Below are 22,332 nucleotides of genomic sequence, written 5' to 3' on the forward strand. Positions count from 1 at the left end.
ACCTGAAGGAGATTATTATCAAGCGATTTACGGAATCGCCGGACAGACAGTTGCAGAGCGCTTTACTGGAGCTTGACCTTGGGGACAAGAAGCCCTCGCAGCTCCTTCGGCAAATGACAACACTTGCTGATGGTCGCGCGTCTGCAGACGCCTTGCGAGTCCGCTGGCTCTCTCAGCTACCGCAGCACGTACAACGGGGCTTGAAGCTCCTACGTTTAGCAACTTTGGAAGAGCAAACTGCACTCGCTGACGATCTCATGGAAGAGGAATCGGGTTCTTTTGTCATGGCTGCTGGGTCCTCCTCGGCACAATTCAGAGGTAACACCCGCGAATACGCGCCGGCTGCTGGCACAAGTGTCGTGGACGACTTGAAACGCGACATCGCTGCCATCAAGGCCTCTTTAACTCTTCTGCAGAACATGCAGCCTCCCAGCCATTCTCGCTCAGCCGATCGCAACCAGCAGCAACTCCGAGCACCACGTGTCTGCTTTTATCATGCCAAATTCGGACCTAATGCACGAAAATGCTCCTCGCCCTGTGCCTGGGTGCCACAGCAGGGAAACTAAAGAAGCTGTCACCTGTTCAGGCGACTGGTGACAGCAGACCTCCAAGCACTCGCCTCTCAAAGGAGTACCGACTTCACATAATCGATCGTAATACCCACATAAAATTCCTTATCGACTCCGGATCAGTCATCTCACTTATACCTGTTTCGATAATCAAGGGATTGCATCGTCGCAAAGACGACTTCAAACTCTACGCGGCCAACACGTCTATAATTGATACCTACGGCACGCTAAATCTAACTTTTGGTCTCAACTTACGGCGTAACTTCACCTGGTCGTTCGTCGTTGCGAACGTCCAATCAGCAATCATCGGAGCAGATTTCCTCACGCACCACGGCCTCATCCTCGACCTCAAGGGTAAACGCCTTATGGATCCCTCAAAAGCTGTTTCGACCAAAGGAGAAGTTGCAGAAGCAAAACTCTACAACGTTTCTACAATCAACGTGCAAAGTTCCAGTGGAATAGATCGCCCGTACTCCAATCTTCTTAGTCGCTTTGTGCAGATCACACGTCCTAATGTGCCTTTAGCAACCCGCATTCATAACGAGGTTGCGCATTGCATTCAAACAACTGGCCCACCTGTTTTCGACAAGCCAAGACGGCTTACAGGCGAAAAATTAAAAGCGGCACGCCGAGATTTCGATCTCTTACTCCAGCAAGGAGTGATTCGTCCCTCCAGCAGTCAATGGGCCAGTCCTATTCATTTGGTCCCCAAGGGGAGCAACGAATGGCGTACTACTGGGGATTATCGCAAACTTAATGCGTCCACTATTCCAGATCGTTATCCGATTCCCCATGGGGAAGACATTCTTCAACGTCTGCATGGATGCTCGGTTTTCTCCACAATCGATTTGGTGCGTGCCTACCACCAGATCCCAGTCGCTCCAGATGATATTCCGAAAACAGCCGTCACTACACCGTTCGGCCTTTTCGAGTTTGTCGGCATGCCACCCGGACTCCGCAATGCAGCGCAAACCTTCCAGCGCCACATGGACAACCTGCTTCGTGGCATTCCATTCGTGGGATGCTATATGGACGACATCATCGTGTTCTCCACAACGCATGAGGAGCATTTGAAGCACCTCCAGACAATCTTTGAGATTTTGCAGAGGAACCACCTCCAAATTAACCCTAAAAAGTGCCAATTTGGTAAAAGTGAGGTTATTTTCTTAGGGTTCCAAGTCAACGCGAGCGGATTCAAGCCCCCTGTTGAGCGCACGCAAGCAATCAACAATTTTCCCAAGCCTCAAACTATCATGGAATTGCGCCGGTTTTTGGGAATGGTCAACTATTACCGACATCTCATCCCAAACGCAGCTCAGGCTCAAATCCCGCTCACAGACTACCTAAAAGGCGCAACCAAAAATGACAAGCGCGAAATAGCCTGGACCGGCCCTGCGGAGAGTGCATTCCAGGCCTGCAAGCAAGGAATTTTACGTGCCACGTGCTCTTCGTTCCTTTCCCCATCGGCTCACCTCGCCCTTAAAACGGACGCCTCCGATACAGCGATCGGTGCTGCTCTCGAACAACTAGTCGGCAACATTTGGCGTCCCATCGGGTTTTTCTCGAGGAAACTATCTCCGGCAGAGCAAGGCTACAGCACGTATGATCGCGAGCTCCTGGCTATTTTCGCTGGTATCATCCATTTCAAGCACATTCTAGAGGGTCGTCCATTCATCATCCAAACCGACCATAAACCATTGCAATACGCTTTCAGGCAGAAAGCAAGCAAAGCATCGCCTCGACAACTCCGCCAATTGGATTTTATCTCCCAATTCTCAACGGAGATAGTGTACAATCCCGGGGAAAACAACGCAGTGGCAGACGCCCTCTCACGCATCAACACCATAAGCATGCCGTCTAGCTTCAGTGCTCAAGCGATATTCGAGGCCCAACAAACCGACGATGAAATGGCTGAGCTCTCTCACGTCCCTGGGTTTACAAGTTAGGAACATCGACAACCTAGACATCTGGTGTGACATCTCGGGTGGACGCGAGCGGCCATATTTACCCAAAAGTCTGAGACGCCAAGCTTTTGATGCAGTACATGGATTGGCGCATCCCAGCGGCCGTACAACTGCAAAATTACTTAAACAGCGGTTTGTCTGGCCAGCAATTAACCGTGATGCCACCCTCTGGTCTCGACAATGCGTTCCTTGCCAGCGGGCCAAAATCCATCGCCACACACGCAGCCCAATGGAGAAGATCGATGTTCCTGACAATCGTTTCGAGCACATTCACGTCGATCTGATTGAACTTCCCACAATCCGTAACTTACGCTACTGTCTTACCATCATCGACCGCTTCAGCAGATGGCCTGCAGCTATTCCACTATCCAATATCACCGCGGAGACTGTCGCGACAGCTCTGTATACACAGTGGATCTGCATGTTTGGCTGCCCACTCACTATAACAACGGACCAGGGAACTCAATTTGAATCCTCATTGTTTGCTGAGCTGGCTAAATTAATTGGAGCCGAAAGGATTCGTACAACCGCATATCACCCTCAGTCAAATGGCATCGTGGAGAGATGGCACCGAACCCTCAAGGCCGCCCTGATGTGTAAGTCTCACATAGCATGGCCGGATCTCCTACCTACAGTTCTGTTGGGCCTGCGCTCGGCGTTTAAGGCGGACCTCCAGTCATCGCCAGCCGAAATGCTTTTTGGCACCACTATTCGTATCCCCAACGAATTTTTTGAATCGCACACTCCAACCGCCTTCAGCAAGGATCACCGACTAACCGAGCAACTACGTCAACATATCAGGGCAGCCCGACCTACTCCTGCAGCGCATCATGCTAAACCACCTGTTTTCATTTGTAAGGACCTGAGAACTTGTACGCACGTCTTCAAGCGAGTGGCATCTGTTAAGAAACCACTCGAGCCGCCTTACACGGGACCTCATCGGGTAATACGCCGGGTTGATGACAAGTTCTACATCATCAGCATTCATGGACAAGAGAAGGCCATATCAGTCGATCTCCTCAAGCCTGCCTTCTTAGCTGAAGCTGACGCTTGCGAAGACCACCACGAGGATCAACCGACTGACCAACAGATTTCGCAGCCACCTAAACCGCCGAGCCCTGCACCTGCAGCTCCAGAATTTATACCGTTACCTTCACCACCTGGCGAAGTCACTGGAGGGGGAGTAGATGTGGCGCCCAGACTGAAGCCCGGTCTGGCATCACGGCGAAAACAGGTACTAACGCCAAGACCTTTCCTGGAGGACGATATCTTCTGATATCGTCAGACTGGACACACTAAAACTTCAGCTCCGCGCGCAACAAGCTTACGGCATAAAACAACAAGATATTGTACTTAGTAATTAACTAAAGCGGTAACTACATAAGTTACTATACATCCTTTCTAAATATTTAAGCACTCGTTTAAACTTTACCGTGCTAAATGCTCAGTGCTATAGGAATTATTTAAACCGTTGTAAGTTCCAGTTTGCACAGGATCCGATACAGTTTTATAATTTCGTTAGCCCTAAGCGAAAAACAAGTGTTTACTCTTCCTCGCTATTTTTTGAAAACACTACGGAAACATCGGATCAGGCAATAGCCGCTCTATTCGCCATGTTTTTTCAAACAAAATATTTAACTTTACCTCATTCCGAACAGCCATACTCTTATGCGGTATCTAAGTCGAATCTAATATTTTGCCCCACTATAAACGAAAGCTCACTGCTTAACGATCTTCAGCGTGTTAAATCTGTCTATTCGCCAGGTCCCGATAGAATCCCTGGCTGTGTGCTCAGATTCTGTGCGGAAGCTTTGTGCAAGCCTCTACTGAAACTATTAACCTTATCTCTGGAATCTGCACAGTTCCCTCATATATGGAAGGAGTCCTTTGTGATTCCTCTTCATATAAAAGGTAGCAAACTGGATGCAAGCAATTACAGAAGAATCTCTAAATTGTCGGCTATCCCAAAACTTTTTGAAAATATTATCACTCTTCATTTGCAGCACCATTGTAGATCGACCATATCACCGTGTCAGCACGGTTTTATGAAACGCAGCTCCTCATGCAGCTTACTTCTTTCGTAATACAGGGTTTCAGAAATAATCTTCAAACAGATGTCATCTACACTGACTTCAGTAAAGCATTTGACTCTGTTAATCATTACCTTCTAGTAAGGAAACTTGATCTTTTAGGTTTCCCTGTTGATCTTCTGAATTGGATTTCAAGCTATCTGAATGGCAGGACGCAACAAGTCCTCCTTAAAAATTCTCTATCTTGTATTCTCCGAGTCACATCCGGTGTCCCACAAGGGAGCCATCTTGGTTCGCTTCTTTTTACCTTATTCATTAACGACCTCCCCTTAGTAATAAAACATTCGCGTGTACTTATGTACGCAGACGATGTTTAATTATGCCTCCAGTACAAGGACACTTCGTGCCATTTGGACTTACAATCCGATCTAGACCGATTTCAAGTATAGTGCCGTGATAACGTATTAGACTTATTAGACGTATTAGACTTAAAGTGTAAAGTTATGACCTTTTGTCGTTTTAACCCAATACGCACGACTTACACTCTAAGTGGCTGCCCTGTGAACAGAATAACACGGGTTGATGATCTTGGTGTTCTTCTGGACCCTAAACTAAAATTTTCTGACCATATTTCGACTGTTGTCAATAAGGCCAGGGGTGTGCTTGGTTTTATAAAAAGGTGGTCTAAGGAATTTGATGATCCTTACTAGACTAAAACCTTATTTATTTCGTTAGTCCGTCCGATTCTTAAGTATGGATCATCAGTTTGGAGTCCACAATACATAGTCCACGTAGCCCGCATTAAATCAGTCCAAAAAAAACTTTTTACTTTTTGCCTTGCAGCGCCTAAATTGGGATGCAAACCGTATATTACCTCCTTATTTCAGTAGACGACTTTTAATTAATTTACCATCCCTAGCTATGTGTAAGCTTATTCGTGGTGAAGTTGATAGCCCCGTTCTGGTTAGTCAGCTAATCTTCTCTGTTTCAAGCAGATTCACTAGAAACTACGTACCCCTTATCTTAAATCTCTGTAGATCAAACTATGAGTTGCAAGACCCCTACAGAGTATTATGTTCTGACTAATAGAACAGAATAAACTTAATCCTATTATCTGTAATCTTGAAAAGAGTGCGATAGCGACACGAAAAAAGGAAATACACCTAGAGAAAAAGGAAATTAGCCATACTCTAGGCGAGAGCGCATCCTAGTGGCTTACGCAAATTTTGTATAACGGTATGACTTGGAAAGAGTTCCAGGACTTATTTCTCCAGCGCTTCGAAATCGAAAAGACGCCGGTCGCAATGTTTTGTAAATAACTCAACAGCCGCCTGGCTGGTGCCGAATGTTACGCTGTGTACGCTAGTCGGTTGGCCACAACGTTGACTACGAAGTGGCGAACTATGGGGAAAAAAATTGTCGATACAACTGTTCTTGTGCATATGGCAAACATTGCTCAAAGTGTCGCTCTTGACAAAAGGTGTTGAAGTTAAGTGACCGATATAGTTCTATGGGGTTCACTGTAAAAATCAAAGAATCTATCTCTTCTCTTGTACTAGTGGTATTAATGGGAAAGAGTCTGACAATTTTGATAAAATCATAGACAAAACCCGGTGGTTCTTTCTCTTTGAAATTACTCACGGTAAGGGCAAATACACTAGAACAACAAGATGCGTAACGCCATACGATTTTTTGGAACACGATTTTTTCGCCGTGGCTCTAGAGGTGGCTCAAGGCTCTCTCGAATTTTTGTTCGAGAGCGAGAGAGCGGAGAGCGCAACAGCGAACAGCTCTTTTCTACGCATACAGTGATAGCAGACAGCTGTATGTGTGCACACGTATGCTCATGCATTGTAAATTTGACAAAATATGCCCTTCACCTTAGAAGTTCTTAGCCTTTAAATCTATATTATTTTTGATCAATTGGCACCATGCGAAAAATTCTTGTTTTGCATTGCCTTAAGATTATTCTTATTTAAATATAGCTTAGGAATAGTAATAGCCGAACCATAATATCACAAAATAAATTTTAAAAGTGACTTTATATTAGAATATTTGTCATTAGAGTATTCAGCTTGCGGCGTGTGAAAAATTAATAGGGCACTGATTGTTGAGTGCTTGTGACCGCACTTCGTGCCTCAAGATATGACCAAAGCAATGACACTAGAATAATTCTAGTGTCTTTGATATGACTCTTGCAATAAACAGTTTTCATGTTTTTTTTAATTTTATAAATTTATATTTTCTACTTCGTATTATTTTTATGAAATATTTATTTCTCAATGTAATGTCTTCTTTTTGAAAAATTTTTGTCCTAAATTACAGTAGTTATAATAATTTCCTTTACATTTCCTTTAATTATTTAGTATATTTATTAAGTCATTTGACTTAATATGATGTATGTAAAATATCCAATTTTATGATTTAAAATGCACATTAGATTCAGTTGTTTTTCATATTCAGTGTTTTTTTTTTATATTCCAATTTGCTATTTCTAAAAAGCGCGCAATTTCATCATATTGCTACGAAATTGGCCAAAACTCCCCAAATATGTAAATTCGTTTCTTCGATCAGAATTGATTTCGGCCCGAAAATCGTATTCTAGCACAACACGCACACATATACGCGTTCTCGTCTCTTGTTTTTACTCACACAAGCAGGCAGATTCTATTTTTAGATTTCTTACGCTCTCAGCGTAAGCGAGCGGACAGAGGGCAATTTTGGCCGTCACCAAAAAAGTGGCTGCATAGTGCCAAACCAATGTATGGCCGATACGCATCTTGTTATTCTAGTGTCTTTGGTAAAAGCCTAAATAGTCTATATGGAGTGTGTAAAACTATCCAAGGTTCTATTGTGAAAACATCTCGGCACCGAATGCAAAATGCACGAAAAACAATTTCAAATAAAACGCTCAACTTTAATTTTCATTTTTTTATGTAAAACATTTTATTTTTACATTAAACATAATTATTTAATTTAATTGACTAGCGTACTATTACCCTTCTTGGGCAACTTAATCTAATCGGTATCAGTTATAACTATTCTTAATATCTATGCTATTTACAAAGATTATATGATTAAGAGTATTTAAGAAATTGAATGTTTAGGCTGTAATATTTAGGAGATTTTAATTAAGTAGGATTTGTCTCAGGTCCCGGTCAGTCAGGTCTTGAGGGTGGTGGCGTTTCAATCATCTTCTAGTACTTGTCGGATGGCTTTGGGCTGCGATACTTAGTTGTCTATGGCATAGAATAGACCAGGAGCTAATATGCTCTTGTAAGTTTTAACCTTTTTGGCGAGGGAAAGCTTGTTGCGGGCAGCAATTACCATTTTAGAAACCTTATTTTTAAAGGACTGCTATATCGCCGAGATATGCTTTCCGAAGGTTAAACTTCTATCCAAAATCACTCCAAGATATTTGTATGATGATTTGTGGTCAAGCACTCTTCCTTTAAGTGAGACACAATGGCAACTATGCGCTTTGTGAAGTTGCAGTTTGCAAATTTGTCAGCATTGATGCAGATGTTCTACAACTCTGCCCAATTCTGGAATGCGTCCAAGTTCTCTTGCTGTTGCTTTTTGTCAGTACCGCATATGTTGTAATTGCATCGTCGCAAAGACGACTTCAAACTCTACGCGGCCAACACGTCTATAATTGATACCTACGGCACGCTAAATCTAACTTTTGGTCTCAACTTACGGCGTAACTTCACCTGGTCGTTCGTCGTTGCGAACGTCCAATCAGCAATCATCGGAGCAGATTTCCTCACGCACCACGGCCTCATCCTCGACCTCAAGGGTAAACGCCTTATGGATCCCTCAAAAGCTGTTTCGACCAAAGGAGAAGTTGCAGAAGCAAAACTCTACAACGTTTCTACAATCAACGTGCAAAGTTCCAGTGGAATAGATCGCCCGTACTCCAATCTTCTTAGTCGCTTTGTGCAGATCACACGTCCTAATGTGCCTTTAGCAACCCGCATTCATAACGAGGTTGCGCATTGCATTCAAACAACTGGCCCACCTGTTTTCGACAAGCCAAGACGGCTTACAGGCGAAAAATTAAAAGCGGCACGCCGAGATTTCGATCTCTTACTCCAGCAAGGAGTGATTCGTCCCTCCAGCAGTCAATGGGCCAGTCCTATTCATTTGGTCCCCAAGGGGAGCAACGAATGGCGTACTACTGGGGATTATCGCAAACTTAATGCGTCCACTATTCCAGATCGTTATCCGATTCCCCATGGGGAAGACATTCTTCAACGTCTGCATGGATGCTCGGTTTTCTCCACAATCGATTTGGTGCGTGCCTACCACCAGATCCCAGTCGCTCCAGATGATATTCCGAAAACAGCCGTCACTACACCGTTCGGCCTTTTCGAGTTTGTCGGCATGCCACCCGGACTCCGCAATGCAGCGCAAACCTTCCAGCGCCACATGGACAACCTGCTTCGTGGCATTCCATTCGTGGGATGCTATATGGACGACATCATCGTGTTCTCCACAACGCATGAGGAGCATTTGAAGCACCTCCAGACAATCTTTGAGATTTTGCAGAGGAACCACCTCCAAATTAACCCTAAAAAGTGCCAATTTGGTAAAAGTGAGGTTATTTTCTTAGGGTTCCAAGTCAACGCGAGCGGATTCAAGCCCCCTGTTGAGCGCACGCAAGCAATCAACAATTTTCCCAAGCCTCAAACTATCATGGAATTGCGCCGGTTTTTGGGAATGGTCAACTATTACCGACATCTCATCCCAAACGCAGCTCAGGCTCAAATCCCGCTCACAGACTACCTAAAAGGCGCAACCAAAAATGACAAGCGCGAAATAGCCTGGACCGGCCCTGCGGAGAGTGCATTCCAGGCCTGCAAGCAAGGAATTTTACGTGCCACGTGCTCTTCGTTCCTTTCCCCATCGGCTCACCTCGCCCTTAAAACGGACGCCTCCGATACAGCGATCGGTGCTGCTCTCGAACAACTAGTCGGCAACATTTGGCGTCCCATCGGGTTTTTCTCGAGGAAACTATCTCCGGCAGAGCAAGGCTACAGCACGTATGATCGCGAGCTCCTGGCTATTTTCGCTGGTATCATCCATTTCAAGCACATTCTAGAGGGTCGTCCATTCATCATCCAAACCGACCATAAACCATTGCAATACGCTTTCAGGCAGAAAGCAAGCAAAGCATCGCCTCGACAACTCCGCCAATTGGATTTTATCTCCCAATTCTCAACGGAGATAGTGTACAATCCCGGGGAAAACAACGCAGTGGCAGACGCCCTCTCACGCATCAACACCATAAGCATGCCGTCTAGCTTCAGTGCTCAAGCGATATTCGAGGCCCAACAAACCGACGATGAAATGGCTGAGCTCTCTCACGTCCCTGGGTTTACAAGTTAGGAACATCGACAACCTAGACATCTGGTGTGACATCTCGGGTGGACGCGAGCGGCCATATTTACCCAAAAGTCTGAGACGCCAAGCTTTTGATGCAGTACATGGATTGGCGCATCCCAGCGGCCGTACAACTGCAAAATTACTTAAACAGCGGTTTGTCTGGCCAGCAATTAACCGTGATGCCACCCTCTGGTCTCGACAATGCGTTCCTTGCCAGCGGGCCAAAATCCATCGCCACACACGCAGCCCAATGGAGAAGATCGATGTTCCTGACAATCGTTTCGAGCACATTCACGTCGATCTGATTGAACTTCCCACAATCCGTAACTTACGCTACTGTCTTACCATCATCGACCGCTTCAGCAGATGGCCTGCAGCTATTCCACTATCCAATATCACCGCGGAGACTGTCGCGACAGCTCTGTATACACAGTGGATCTGCATGTTTGGCTGCCCACTCACTATAACAACGGACCAGGGAACTCAATTTGAATCCTCATTGTTTGCTGAGCTGGGCTAAATTAATTGGAGCCGAAAGGATTCGTACAACCGCATATCACCCTCAGTCAAATGGCATCGTGGAGAGATGGCACCGAACCCTCAAGGCCGCCCTGATGTGTAAGTCTCACATAGCATGGCCGGATCTCCTACCTACAGTTCTGTTGGGCCTGCGCTCGGCGTTTAAGGCGGACCTCCAGTCATCGCCAGCCGAAATGCTTTTTGGCACCACTATTCGTATCCCCAACGAATTTTTTGAATCGCACACTCCAACCGCCTTCAGCAAGGATCACCGACTAACCGAGCAACTACGTCAACATATCAGGGCAGCCCGACCTACTCCTGCAGCGCATCATGCTAAACCACCTGTTTTCATTTGTAAGGACCTGAGAACTTGTACGCACGTCTTCAAGCGAGTGGCATCTGTTAAGAAACCACTCGAGCCGCCTTACACGGGACCTCATCGGGTAATACGCCGGGTTGATGACAAGTTCTACATCATCAGCATTCATGGACAAGAGAAGGCCATATCAGTCGATCTCCTCAAGCCTGCCTTCTTAGCTGAAGCTGACGCTTGCGAAGACCACCACGAGGATCAACCGACTGACCAACAGATTTCGCAGCCACCTAAACCGCCGAGCCCTGCACCTGCAGCTCCAGAATTTATACCGTTACCTTCACCACCTGGCGAAGTCACTGGAGGGGGAGTAGATGTGGCGCCCAGACTGAAGCCCGGTCTGGCATCACGGCGAAAACAGGTACTAACGCCAAGACCTTTCCTGGAGGACGATATCTTCTGATATCGTCAGACTGGACACACTAAAACTTCAGCTCCGCGCGCAACAAGCTTACGGCATAAAACAACAAGATATTGTACTTAGTAATTAACTAAAGCGGTAACTACATAAGTTACTATACATCCTTTCTAAATATTTAAGCACTCGTTTAAACTTTACCGTGCTAAATGCTCAGTGCTATAGGAATTATTTAAACCGTTGTAAGTTCCAGTTTGCACAGGATCCGATACAGTTTTATAATTTCGTTAGCCCTAAGCGAAAAACAAGTGTTTACTCTTCCTCGCTATTTTTTGAAAACACTACGGAAACATCGGATCAGGCAATAGCCGCTCTATTCGCCATGTTTTTTCAAACAAAATATTTAACTTTACCTCATTCCGAACAGCCATACTCTTATGCGGTATCTAAGTCGAATCTAATATTTTGCCCCACTATAAACGAAAGCTCACTGCTTAACGATCTTCAGCGTGTTAAATCTGTCTATTCGCCAGGTCCCGATAGAATCCCTGGCTGTGTGCTCAGATTCTGTGCGGAAGCTTTGTGCAAGCCTCTACTGAAACTATTAACCTTATCTCTGGAATCTGCACAGTTCCCTCATATATGGAAGGAGTCCTTTGTGATTCCTCTTCATATAAAAGGTAGCAAACTGGATGCAAGCAATTACAGAAGAATCTCTAAATTGTCGGCTATCCCAAAACTTTTTGAAAATATTATCACTCTTCATTTGCAGCACCATTGTAGATCGACCATATCACCGTGTCAGCACGGTTTTATGAAACGCAGCTCCTCATGCAGCTTACTTCTTTCGTAATACAGGGTTTCAGAAATAATCTTCAAACAGATGTCATCTACACTGACTTCAGTAAAGCATTTGACTCTGTTAATCATTACCTTCTAGTAAGGAAACTTGATCTTTTAGGTTTCCCTGTTGATCTTCTGAATTGGATTTCAAGCTATCTGAATGGCAGGACGCAACAAGTCCTCCTTAAAAATTCTCTATCTTGTATTCTCCGAGTCACATCCGGTGTCCCACAAGGGAGCCATCTTGGTTCGCTTCTTTTTACCTTATTCATTAACGACCTCCCCTTAGTAATAAAACATTCGCGTGTACTTATGTACGCAGACGATGTTTAATTATGCCTCCAGTACAAGGACACTTCGTGCCATTTGGACTTACAATCCGATCTAGACCGATTTCAAGTATAGTGCCGTGATAACGTATTAGACTTATTAGACGTATTAGACTTAAAGTGTAAAGTTATGACCTTTTGTCGTTTTAACCCAATACGCACGACTTACACTCTAAGTGGCTGCCCTGTGAACAGAATAACACGGGTTGATGATCTTGGTGTTCTTCTGGACCCTAAACTAAAATTTTCTGACCATATTTCGACTGTTGTCAATAAGGCCAGGGGTGTGCTTGGTTTTATAAAAAGGTGGTCTAAGGAATTTGATGATCCTTACTAGACTAAAACCTTATTTATTTCGTTAGTCCGTCCGATTCTTAAGTATGGATCATCAGTTTGGAGTCCACAATACATAGTCCACGTAGCCCGCATTAAATCAGTCCAAAAAAAACTTTTTACTTTTTGCCTTGCAGCGCCTAAATTGGGATGCAAACCGTATATTACCTCCTTATTTCAGTAGACGACTTTTAATTAATTTACCATCCCTAGCTATGTGTAAGCTTATTCGTGGTGAAGTTGATAGCCCCGTTCTGGTTAGTCAGCTAATCTTCTCTGTTTCAAGCAGATTCACTAGAAACTACGTACCCCTTATCTTAAATCTCTGTAGATCAAACTATGAGTTGCAAGACCCCTACAGAGTATTATGTTCTGACTAATAGAACAGAATAAACTTAATCCTATTATCTGTAATCTTGAAAAGAGTGCGATAGCGACACGAAAAAAGGAAATACACCTAGAGAAAAAGGAAATTAGCCATACTCTAGGCGAGAGCGCATCCTAGTGGCTTACGCAAATTTTGTATAACGGTATGACTTGGAAAGAGTTCCAGGACTTATTTCTCCAGCGCTTCGAAATCGAAAAGACGCCGGTCGCAATGTTTTGTAAATAACTCAACAGCCGCCTGGCTGGTGCCGAATGTTACGCTGTGTACGCTAGTCGGTTGGCCACAACGTTGACTACGAAGTGGCGAACTATGGGGAAAAAAATTGTCGATACAACTGTTCTTGTGCATATGGCAAACATTGCTCAAAGTGTCGCTCTTGACAAAAGGTGTTGAAGTTAAGTGACCGATATAGTTCTATGGGGTTCACTGTAAAAATCAAAGAATCTATCTCTTCTCTTGTACTAGTGGTATTAATGGGAAAGAGTCTGACAATTTTGATAAAATCATAGACAAAACCCGGTGGTTCTTTCTCTTTGAAATTACTCACGGTAAGGGCAAATACACTAGAACAACAAGATGCGTAACGCCATACGATTTTTTGGAACACGATTTTTTCGCCGTGGCTCTAGAGGTGGCTCAAGGCTCTCTCGAATTTTTGTTCGAGAGCGAGAGAGCGGAGAGCGCAACAGCGAACAGCTCTTTTCTACGCATACAGTGATAGCAGACAGCTGTATGTGTGCACACGTATGCTCATGCATTGTAAATTTGACAAAATATGCCCTTCACCTTAGAAGTTCTTAGCCTTTAAATCTATATTATTTTTGATCAATTGGCACCATGCGAAAAATTCTTGTTTTGCATTGCCTTAAGATTATTCTTATTTAAATATAGCTTAGGAATAGTAATAGCCGAACCATAATATCACAAAATAAATTTTAAAAGTGACTTTATATTAGAATATTTGTCATTAGAGTATTCAGCTTGCGGCGTGTGAAAAATTAATAGGGCACTGATTGTTGAGTGCTTGTGACCGCACTTCGTGCCTCAAGATATGACCAAAGCAATGACACTAGAATAATTCTAGTGTCTTTGATATGACTCTTGCAATAAACAGTTTTCATGTTTTTTTTAATTTTATAAATTTATATTTTCTACTTCGTATTATTTTTATGAAATATTTATTTCTCAATGTAATGTCTTCTTTTTGAAAAATTTTTGTCCTAAATTACAGTAGTTATAATAATTTCCTTTACATTTCCTTTAATTATTTAGTATATTTATTAAGTCATTTGACTTAATATGATGTATGTAAAATATCCAATTTTATGATTTAAAATGCACATTAGATTCAGTTGTTTTTCATATTCAGTGTTTTTTTTTTATATTCCAATTTGCTATTTCTAAAAAGCGCGCAATTTCATCATATTGCTACGAAATTGGCCAAAACTCCCCAAATATGTAAATTCGTTTCTTCGATCAGAATTGATTTCGGCCCGAAAATCGTATTCTAGCACAACACGCACACATATACGCGTTCTCGTCTCTTGTTTTTACTCACACAAGCAGGCAGATTCTATTTTTAGATTTCTTACGCTCTCAGCGTAAGCGAGCGGACAGAGGGCAATTTTGGCCGTCACCAAAAAAGTGGCTGCATAGTGCCAAACCAATGTATGGCCGATACGCATCTTGTTATTCTAGTGTCTTTGGTAAAAGCCTAAATAGTCTATATGGAGTGTGTAAAACTATCCAAGGTTCTATTGTGAAAACATCTCGGCACCGAATGCAAAATGCACGAAAAACAATTTCAAATAAAACGCTCAACTTTAATTTTCATTTTTTTATGTAAAACATTTTATTTTTACATTAAACATAATTATTTAATTTAATTGACTAGCGTACTATTACCCTTCTTGGGCAACTTAATCTAATCGGTATCAGTTATAACTATTCTTAATATCTATGCTATTTACAAAGATTATATGATTAAGAGTATTTAAGAAATTGAATGTTTAGGCTGTAATATTTAGGAGATTTTAATTAAGTAGGATTTGTCTCAGGTCCCGGTCAGTCAGGTCTTGAGGGTGGTGGCGTTTCAATCATCTTCTAGTACTTGTCGGATGGCTTTGGGCTGCGATACTTAGTTGTCTATGGCATAGAATAGACCAGGAGCTAATATGCTCTTGTAAGTTTTAACCTTTTTGGCGAGGGAAAGCTTGTTGCGGGCAGCAATTACCATTTTAGAAACCTTATTTTTAAAGGACTGCTATATCGCCGAGATATGCTTTCCGAAGGTTAAACTTCTATCCAAAATCACTCCAAGATATTTGTATGATGATTTGTGGTCAAGCACTCTTCCTTTAAGTGAGACACAATGGCAACTATGCGCTTTGTGAAGTTGCAGTTTGCAAATTTGTCAGCATTGATGCAGATGTTCTACAACTCTGCCCAATTCTGGAATGCGTCCAAGTTCTCTTGCTGTTGCTTTTTGTCAGTACCGCATATGTTGTAATCAGCACATCTTTACGATTTAATCCAGTGACTGCTGTCTGGGTTGGCATGTCCGCGAAGAAGATGGAGTATAGAGTAGGGCCTAACACATTTCCTTGAGGTACTCCAGCTTCGATGGCTTTAATACACGAAGTGCATTAGTCGGTCGTCTCACAGAAAGTTCATCCTAACAAAAAGCTCGTCATAAGCTGGAATAGCTGGGGTGAATTGTTGAATGTCCAGAAAAGCTGCTACCTCATACTCTTTCCTTTCTAGGGCTTCTAGTGCAAAATTGACAACTCTATGGAGTTGCTCGGGTGTTGAGTCCGGAATCCGAATTGGAAATCACATAGCAATGAGGGAAATAACCCTAAAGTAAAACACTGGTAAAAATGAGTACCACAAATCGCAGAGCTTGGTCTGGTAAGATTTTTATCGTTCATTTGTCGAGAAGGTCATGACCCGGGGCTTTTTTTGACTTCAACATGGAAACAAGTTGTTTCAGTTCTTCGAGAGTGACTGGATCCGCGGGCAGTGTCATTTGAAATGGCGTTTTAAGAGACTCTGCAACCAGACGGCAATGATACGCATCGGCAAGTGCGAGCGGCTTAAATCTTTGCTCCAAGCTGCTTGATAAGCTTTGTCCTGTGATGTGCGGCACCAACCACCAGATGGGCTTCTTATAGCGGATTTCTGAGAAGCCTAAAACTTGAACAATTTCGTGATTCTCCACTGGGAGAATTAGGACATCTCCTTTCTTGCAAATTCCTTTCTGACTTCCGAAGGAGGTCAACTATTGCAAAAGGTAGGAGCGGCTGAACAAAGGCTTGCGTGAAGCAGTTTTTCAGTTTTTCCATAAATAAGCTTATGGCGTTGTCAATACCTTCTGTTATTTGAATTTCCATGTTTAAGTCGATTAGTTCAGACAGGTGTTCCTTGAAAGTCTCGACATGAGTACCAGGAGCTAGGAAACGGGAGCGTAGAGGCTTCTTCATTGGCATGGCATGGTCTGATGAAAGATCGTGCAGAGCTCGGATGTTGAATCTGTTAATGGATGCAGATCTACCTACCTGTGTGTTGGAGGAGAAAAATGTTAGCTGCCAAAATTTGGTGGTGGCCATTTGCTGCAGCCTGTATGAGTTTGCCTCTAGCGCAGGTTCTTGAGTTTCCCCACCAATGATGTTTGGCATTGTAGTCTCCACCTGCTATAAATTTGCCACCAAGAGTTATAAAAAGTGACTCAATATAAGCTTTTATCAACGGCTCACTGGGAGGGAGATACACCGATGCTAAAGATGCTAAAAAGAGCTGACAGTATTGCCATGAGCAACAAAAGTAGGGAGGCTTGGGGAGTTATTGTCAGTTGCAGCATGATCACCACCGCAGTTGATACACAAATAATTGTCCTCGTGCATAGCGTAGAGCCAGTTGCGTGGGGCCCAGCTCACTTGCCACAGATTAAATCCTGGAGACAATAGTTTTTTGAGTGCCCAAAAATGTGGAATCTCAGACATTGCAGCACTTCTTAAGTGCGACGAGCGCGTTCTATGGTGACTCTGTGTCTACCAAGTTACGTTACCTTCAGAAAATCATACATTTTTAATCCGTATTTTAGATTAACGAAGAACAGGTTTTGCCTTGTGGTTGATAGCCGCATCGTCATCCCCATCACAAATTGGTTCGTTCCACCAATCTCCCTTTCTCGGGCAATACATGTTGAGAGTTTTGTATCCCAGATCAACAAATGCTTTCTTAATTTGTTCCTTGGGAACATGCATGTATTCCCTTGAGCACGACACTGTAGTGCTTGTCCTCTTTTAATTGATGATGCCAGAACTTACAATTAATAGAACTTATTTTGTTTATAACGGCACAGAAGGCCCCAGAGTTGACCGTGTATAACCGTGACACTCCAAATTTCGATGTTCGTAAAGTATAGTGGCTCTCACCAGCACCCGAATTCAGCTCTAGTTCCAGGGAGTGGGAATTACTGATGTTTGGGACACAAATGGCTGGAGGCTTAGCAGTATTTAAAGATTGTCTGCTTCTATGATCAGCAGCTGGAGTTGCTTCATCTTAATCAGAACTACTTTCAGGCAGGTCTACTTGCATGATTTTATCTGCTTCTTCAGCCAAGGCTGCATTACTGTTATTACTTACTAAAGACATTGAGGGTGTATCAACATTTGATGGCATCTTTCGCGGCTGAGAAGCATTTTTTTTAGTTTCATTTCTAATCGTCCATTATGGTTTTCGCCGCTGCTCGCAGTTGATTAATGGTGGAGTCGTCTTGGCAAAAACCGTTCTCTCGCTCTAGGATAGCTTTCAGCTCAAGTCTCGTCTTTTTTAATATATCTCATAACAAATCTGTTTTCTTTTACCCCTCACGTTAAAAACTTATATTTACTGTATTTTATTTTTTATTCTTTGCCGACTGTTCGTTTGGCTCTTCCTCGATTGTTCACGGTCGATGACAATATAGCGCTTACTCGTTAGTTATCGATATTTACAATGTTACCCTTTACTTTCTTTAACATATTCGTAAGAATTAACGAAGTCGTAAGTATCTTACGATTTCGAATTAAAATTGAAAAATCTGGGCTCCGGCTTTCTAACTCGTAAGAATATTTCGATTTGTAAGAAGGTAATTTTTGTCTGTCCAAAATGAAAAGTATTTGCCTTTTATTATATCAAATCAGATCTCATTATTTCACATCACCATAAGATCATTCTGCCACTTAGTTATTTCATAAAAAAAAAGTATTTCTGACAACACGTCAGATTTAAAAAAAAAAATTCGTGAAACGAAACGCGTATGTAAACGGCTTATAAAATATATACGAATTCATTAATTAATTAAGAATTAAAACTGCGAAAAAGTTGTCCGCTCTGTTGTCTGAAAAACAACTGTTGACTGTTTACAAAACATTCCGATGTAAAACATTTTGCAAAAACCGGAGCACCTAAAAACGAAAACGAAACGATTACGATTATCGGAGCATGTCTGAATATTTAAATTACTTACAGTTGTATTATAAGTATCATGATATATAACCCACAAACATAACCTAGTACAGACTAAGAAATGGTTAATCTTTTTCACTTCTTGAGATACCCAGAATTTTTGATAGATTTTATAAATTAAATGCGATTGCGTACATTAAGTCAAGTTCTATATGCTAGCAATAGCGGGAACTTGTTGTTCTGATCCATAAAAACGGAAAATTCAGACCCTGTAGAACAAGTTTTTTATCATTTGAGCTAAATATTAATAAGAAATAATGGCATATGACATTTAATATAGCATACCCTTTTACTCCACAAGTAAGGGGAATAATATGGTATATGACTGAAAACATGTATGTTAATTTTAAACGGATCTTATGGATCGAGGACTAGTCTTAATGTTATTATGTTCGTTGGTAAATATACCGAATCATTAGTGGGATTAGACTCATCTATATCCTTCAATACTAATTTATAGGTTAAAGGGGATAAAAAGATTAAAAGGCGTTATTTCGTATAATATTAAGTCCGTTTGACGCAAGTTCTGGAACACCCTTAAATGTCAAAAACAAACATATACTATTGGGAACCTGTTGTTATTTATTGATGCTACAAATGGGGACAGGGTATTTAGTTTGAAGAAATACCGCACTAGCCATTTTTATTACCATAAAAATAAATTACTTAACAATAAATAGCAAGTGAAATAAAAAGAGGTTTTATTAGGTTTTTTTAAAAGTACTTTCGAGCAGACGATGAGCTTTGCTCTTAGATTGGGATCTTCAATCGGGTGTTTTCACCGTACGATCTTAGGTCGTGACATAATTCAAAGGAAAAGTCATGTGTAAGTTAAACCTATCCAATTATATTTCATTTTTAAGTTACATTACTATTTTAGGGTATCTTACCGCAATGGCCCCCCTCCCCATTCAAAGGCAACTAAAATTGGTGCTTTAACTGTTGGAGGAGCTATGTGGTGGTGGGTAATCTGGCACTTATGGCATGAACCTGACCATATAACGGTAAGAGAGTGAATATATACATATATGTATATATATATAAAGCATTATATTAAATATTATTCACAGGGGGAATTTGATTATCCTAACTCAAGGAAATGGAGCAACACAGAGTTGGGTGTTCCAAAGGATGGATTTTAAACATTATATGTCCAAGCTTACTCCATAAATATTGATTAAAATGCGATATGTAGGCATGTAGTTACATTATTCTGCTTTGACTTATTTGTTACATAATACTCGGTCCACATTGAGTTTTTTTTACCCAATCAACATGTACATATGTACAAATTAACCAGTTTCCTGGTGTTATGTTTATAGTATTTAGCGTCGATTTCCGGACGCCGGTGGCTTCACAAATACACGACGGAGTAACTTTTGAAAAACTTTATTGAGCAGTGCAAGTGCTGCTGTACGAATATATATATATATATATATATATATATATATATATATATATATATAAATATACGAATACAAGAATGCAAATTAAGAGCTAAAATGAAAACAAAACAAATGGTTGCGGTTTCATATTCGTAGCGGCCACGCAAATAGGCAGTGTTTGCCGGCTACGTAACGAAATCCGGCCTAATGCTTACATTGCAGAATGCCTTTGTTGCCGTATTTCACATACTCTACGTTCATTCGGGCGATGCGGGTACGGGAGACTGAGCTTTGGTGGGAGGTGACGTTCAACAGAGGGAATCTTGCTAACCCCGGTACTCTGTTTTGGACCCCGTTCTGGTTGACGTACAGGGTTCCGTTGATGACGGCATGTAACAAGGTGCGTACCATCAAAGACACTAGAATAACAAGATGCGTAACGGCCATACATTGGTTTGGCACTATGCAGCCACTTTTTTGGTGACGGCCAAAATTACTCTCTTTCCGCTCACTCCCGATGAGAGCGTAAGAAATCTAAAAATATAATTTGCTTGCTTGTGTGAGTAAAAACAAGAGACGAGAACGCGTATAAGTGTGCGTGTTGTGCTAGAAGACGATTTTCGGGCCGAAATCAATTCTGATCGAAGAAATGAATTTACATTGTACATATTAGGGTAGTTTTTGCCAATTTCGTAGCAATGTGATAAAATAAAATAATTATTACAAATTCACGCCCTGACTATTATAATTTTAAAGGTTTTTAAATTTGTTTGTTAAAATCGCCGCTCGAATTAGCTACCGTTTACACATTTATATTTATGTTTAATTCTAATTTGTCTCTCATCTGACAATTTTTTAAAAGCGAAATATTTTTTTTGAAACACTTTTAATGTTAATGTTACATCATTTTAAGTCAAATGACTTAATAAATATACTAATTAATTAAAGGAAGTACAATAGAAATTATTATAACTACTGTAATTTCATAAATTTCATAAAAATATGATAACTAGAATTATTCTAGTGTCTTTGCTTTGTTCATATCTTGAGGCACGAAGTGCGGACACAAGCACTCAACAATCATTGCCTTATTAATTGTTAATATTAATATGTACATAGATTTGGCTATTTCTATTCTATTTTCAAATAATAATAACGTTAAGGCAATGCAAAACAAGAATTTTTCGCATGGTGCCAATTGATCAAAAATAATATAGATTTAAAGTCTAAGAACTTCTGAGGTGAAGGGCATATTTTGTCAAATTTACAATGCATGAGCATACGTGTGCACACATACAGTTGTCTGCTATCACTTTGTGCGTTGAAAAGAGCTGTTCGCTGTAGCGCTTTTCGCTCTCTCGCTCTATTCTATTCTATTCGAGAGAGCAATGTTTCCTACAATTGACCGGTGTCAATTTGGGACTCTTGCTGCCTTGAGGATTAAGTTAAGTTGGTGGCAATTAGTTTATTGATTTGACTCTGGATTTTGGTATTGATTTCTATTTGCCTATTGTTCGCGTGTGAAAGTTTAAATGGTTGATTTTTCTGTTCTGTAGACAAGGGGGAACCCAATAATTTAAAAAGTTTAAAATTCGCTACTGAGCGCGTCATTTTTAATTGTCCTTGTGGACCACCCTCCCCTCAATAAGGACCGTGGTCCCCATGTCCGCTTCTGCAGCTCTTTTCCCGCAAATGAGCTTGTTGCCGAGTCTTCGGTTCGATTTTACCAACACTTTTTCGCCAACTTCGAGTACCCTATTCTGCTGCGAGGCGTTTTGGCCCTTAGCGTGGTTTGAGCTTTATGGATTCTGTTGTGGATCTCTACCGGTGGCTCATCAGGGTGAGTTAGGACGATGTCAGCCGGTCTCCTGTTGATTACCTAGTGAATCGACTTATTATATTGGGTATATTGGGTATTTCGACCGGATCATCTACGCCCTTGTCTATCTTTATGCACCCGGCTAGCTCCAGCAACGTGCTGTGAAAACGCTCCACCTGTGTCCGTAGGAGGTACTGTGCAGAGGTGGTGCGTTTGTAATGCTTACACCAATGTAAAAGCATGGACACGATCGTGTGCGACTTCAACAATAAATTATTCGTTGTCGCAATAAATAGTCTTTGCCCTCGGGAAAAAGTTCATAAGCTGAAGCAGTGCTTCAGGTCTTCAATAGTTCTCGAGGCGATAGGTTGTACGATGGCAAATTTAGAAAACGCAAGTGAGGAAAAACTTTTTGTCAGTATATAAAATATGTATGTGCAACATTTCCCCTGTGTGTGATGGTTTTGGCGTAATTCCGAGATCTTACTTCTTTTGGTGCCTGTCATACTTGGCCCTCGTA

The 22,332-nt window shown here is 41.9% G+C and overlaps 1 protein-coding gene and 1 long non-coding RNA gene across 4 annotated transcripts; one reads left to right on the top strand and one right to left on the bottom strand.

Annotated features, from left to right (window-relative positions):
- Nucleotides 1-238: 238 nt before the first annotated feature.
- lncRNA:CR46483 (long non-coding RNA:CR46483) lies at nucleotides 239-18,495 on the bottom strand. Of its 2 annotated transcripts, NR_167872.1 has the most exons (3): nucleotides 16,655-18,495; nucleotides 15,538-16,593; nucleotides 239-8,096 (listed from the first exon to the last, which is right to left on the bottom strand). It is a non-coding gene; the product is annotated as a long non-coding RNA:CR46483 (long non-coding RNA). The 2 variants fall into 2 exon arrangements; NR_167871.1 differs by having other exon boundaries at nucleotides 239-16,593.
- A 758-nt stretch (nucleotides 18,496-19,253) lies between these two features.
- Nucleotides 19,254-20,118, top strand: ND-AGGG (NADH dehydrogenase (ubiquinone) AGGG subunit). 2 transcript variants are annotated; one of them, NM_001015476.3, is made up of 3 exons: nucleotides 19,254-19,434; nucleotides 19,489-19,612; nucleotides 19,679-20,118. In NM_001015476.3, exons 1-3 carry the CDS (start codon nucleotides 19,346-19,348, stop codon nucleotides 19,748-19,750), a joined length of 285 nt encoding a protein of 94 aa, NP_001015476.1. In that variant the 5' UTR covers nucleotides 19,254-19,345; the 3' UTR covers nucleotides 19,751-20,118. The 2 variants fall into 2 exon arrangements, with proteins under 2 accessions (NP_001015476.1, NP_001287638.1); NM_001300709.1 differs by having other exon boundaries at nucleotides 19,679-19,818.
- The last annotated feature ends 2,214 nt before the right edge of the window (nucleotides 20,119-22,332 follow it).

The sequence above is a fragment of the Drosophila melanogaster genome, chromosome 3L (assembly GCF_000001215.4).
Source record: "Drosophila melanogaster chromosome 3L".
Lineage (NCBI taxonomy): Eukaryota > Metazoa > Arthropoda > Insecta > Diptera > Drosophilidae > Drosophila > Drosophila melanogaster.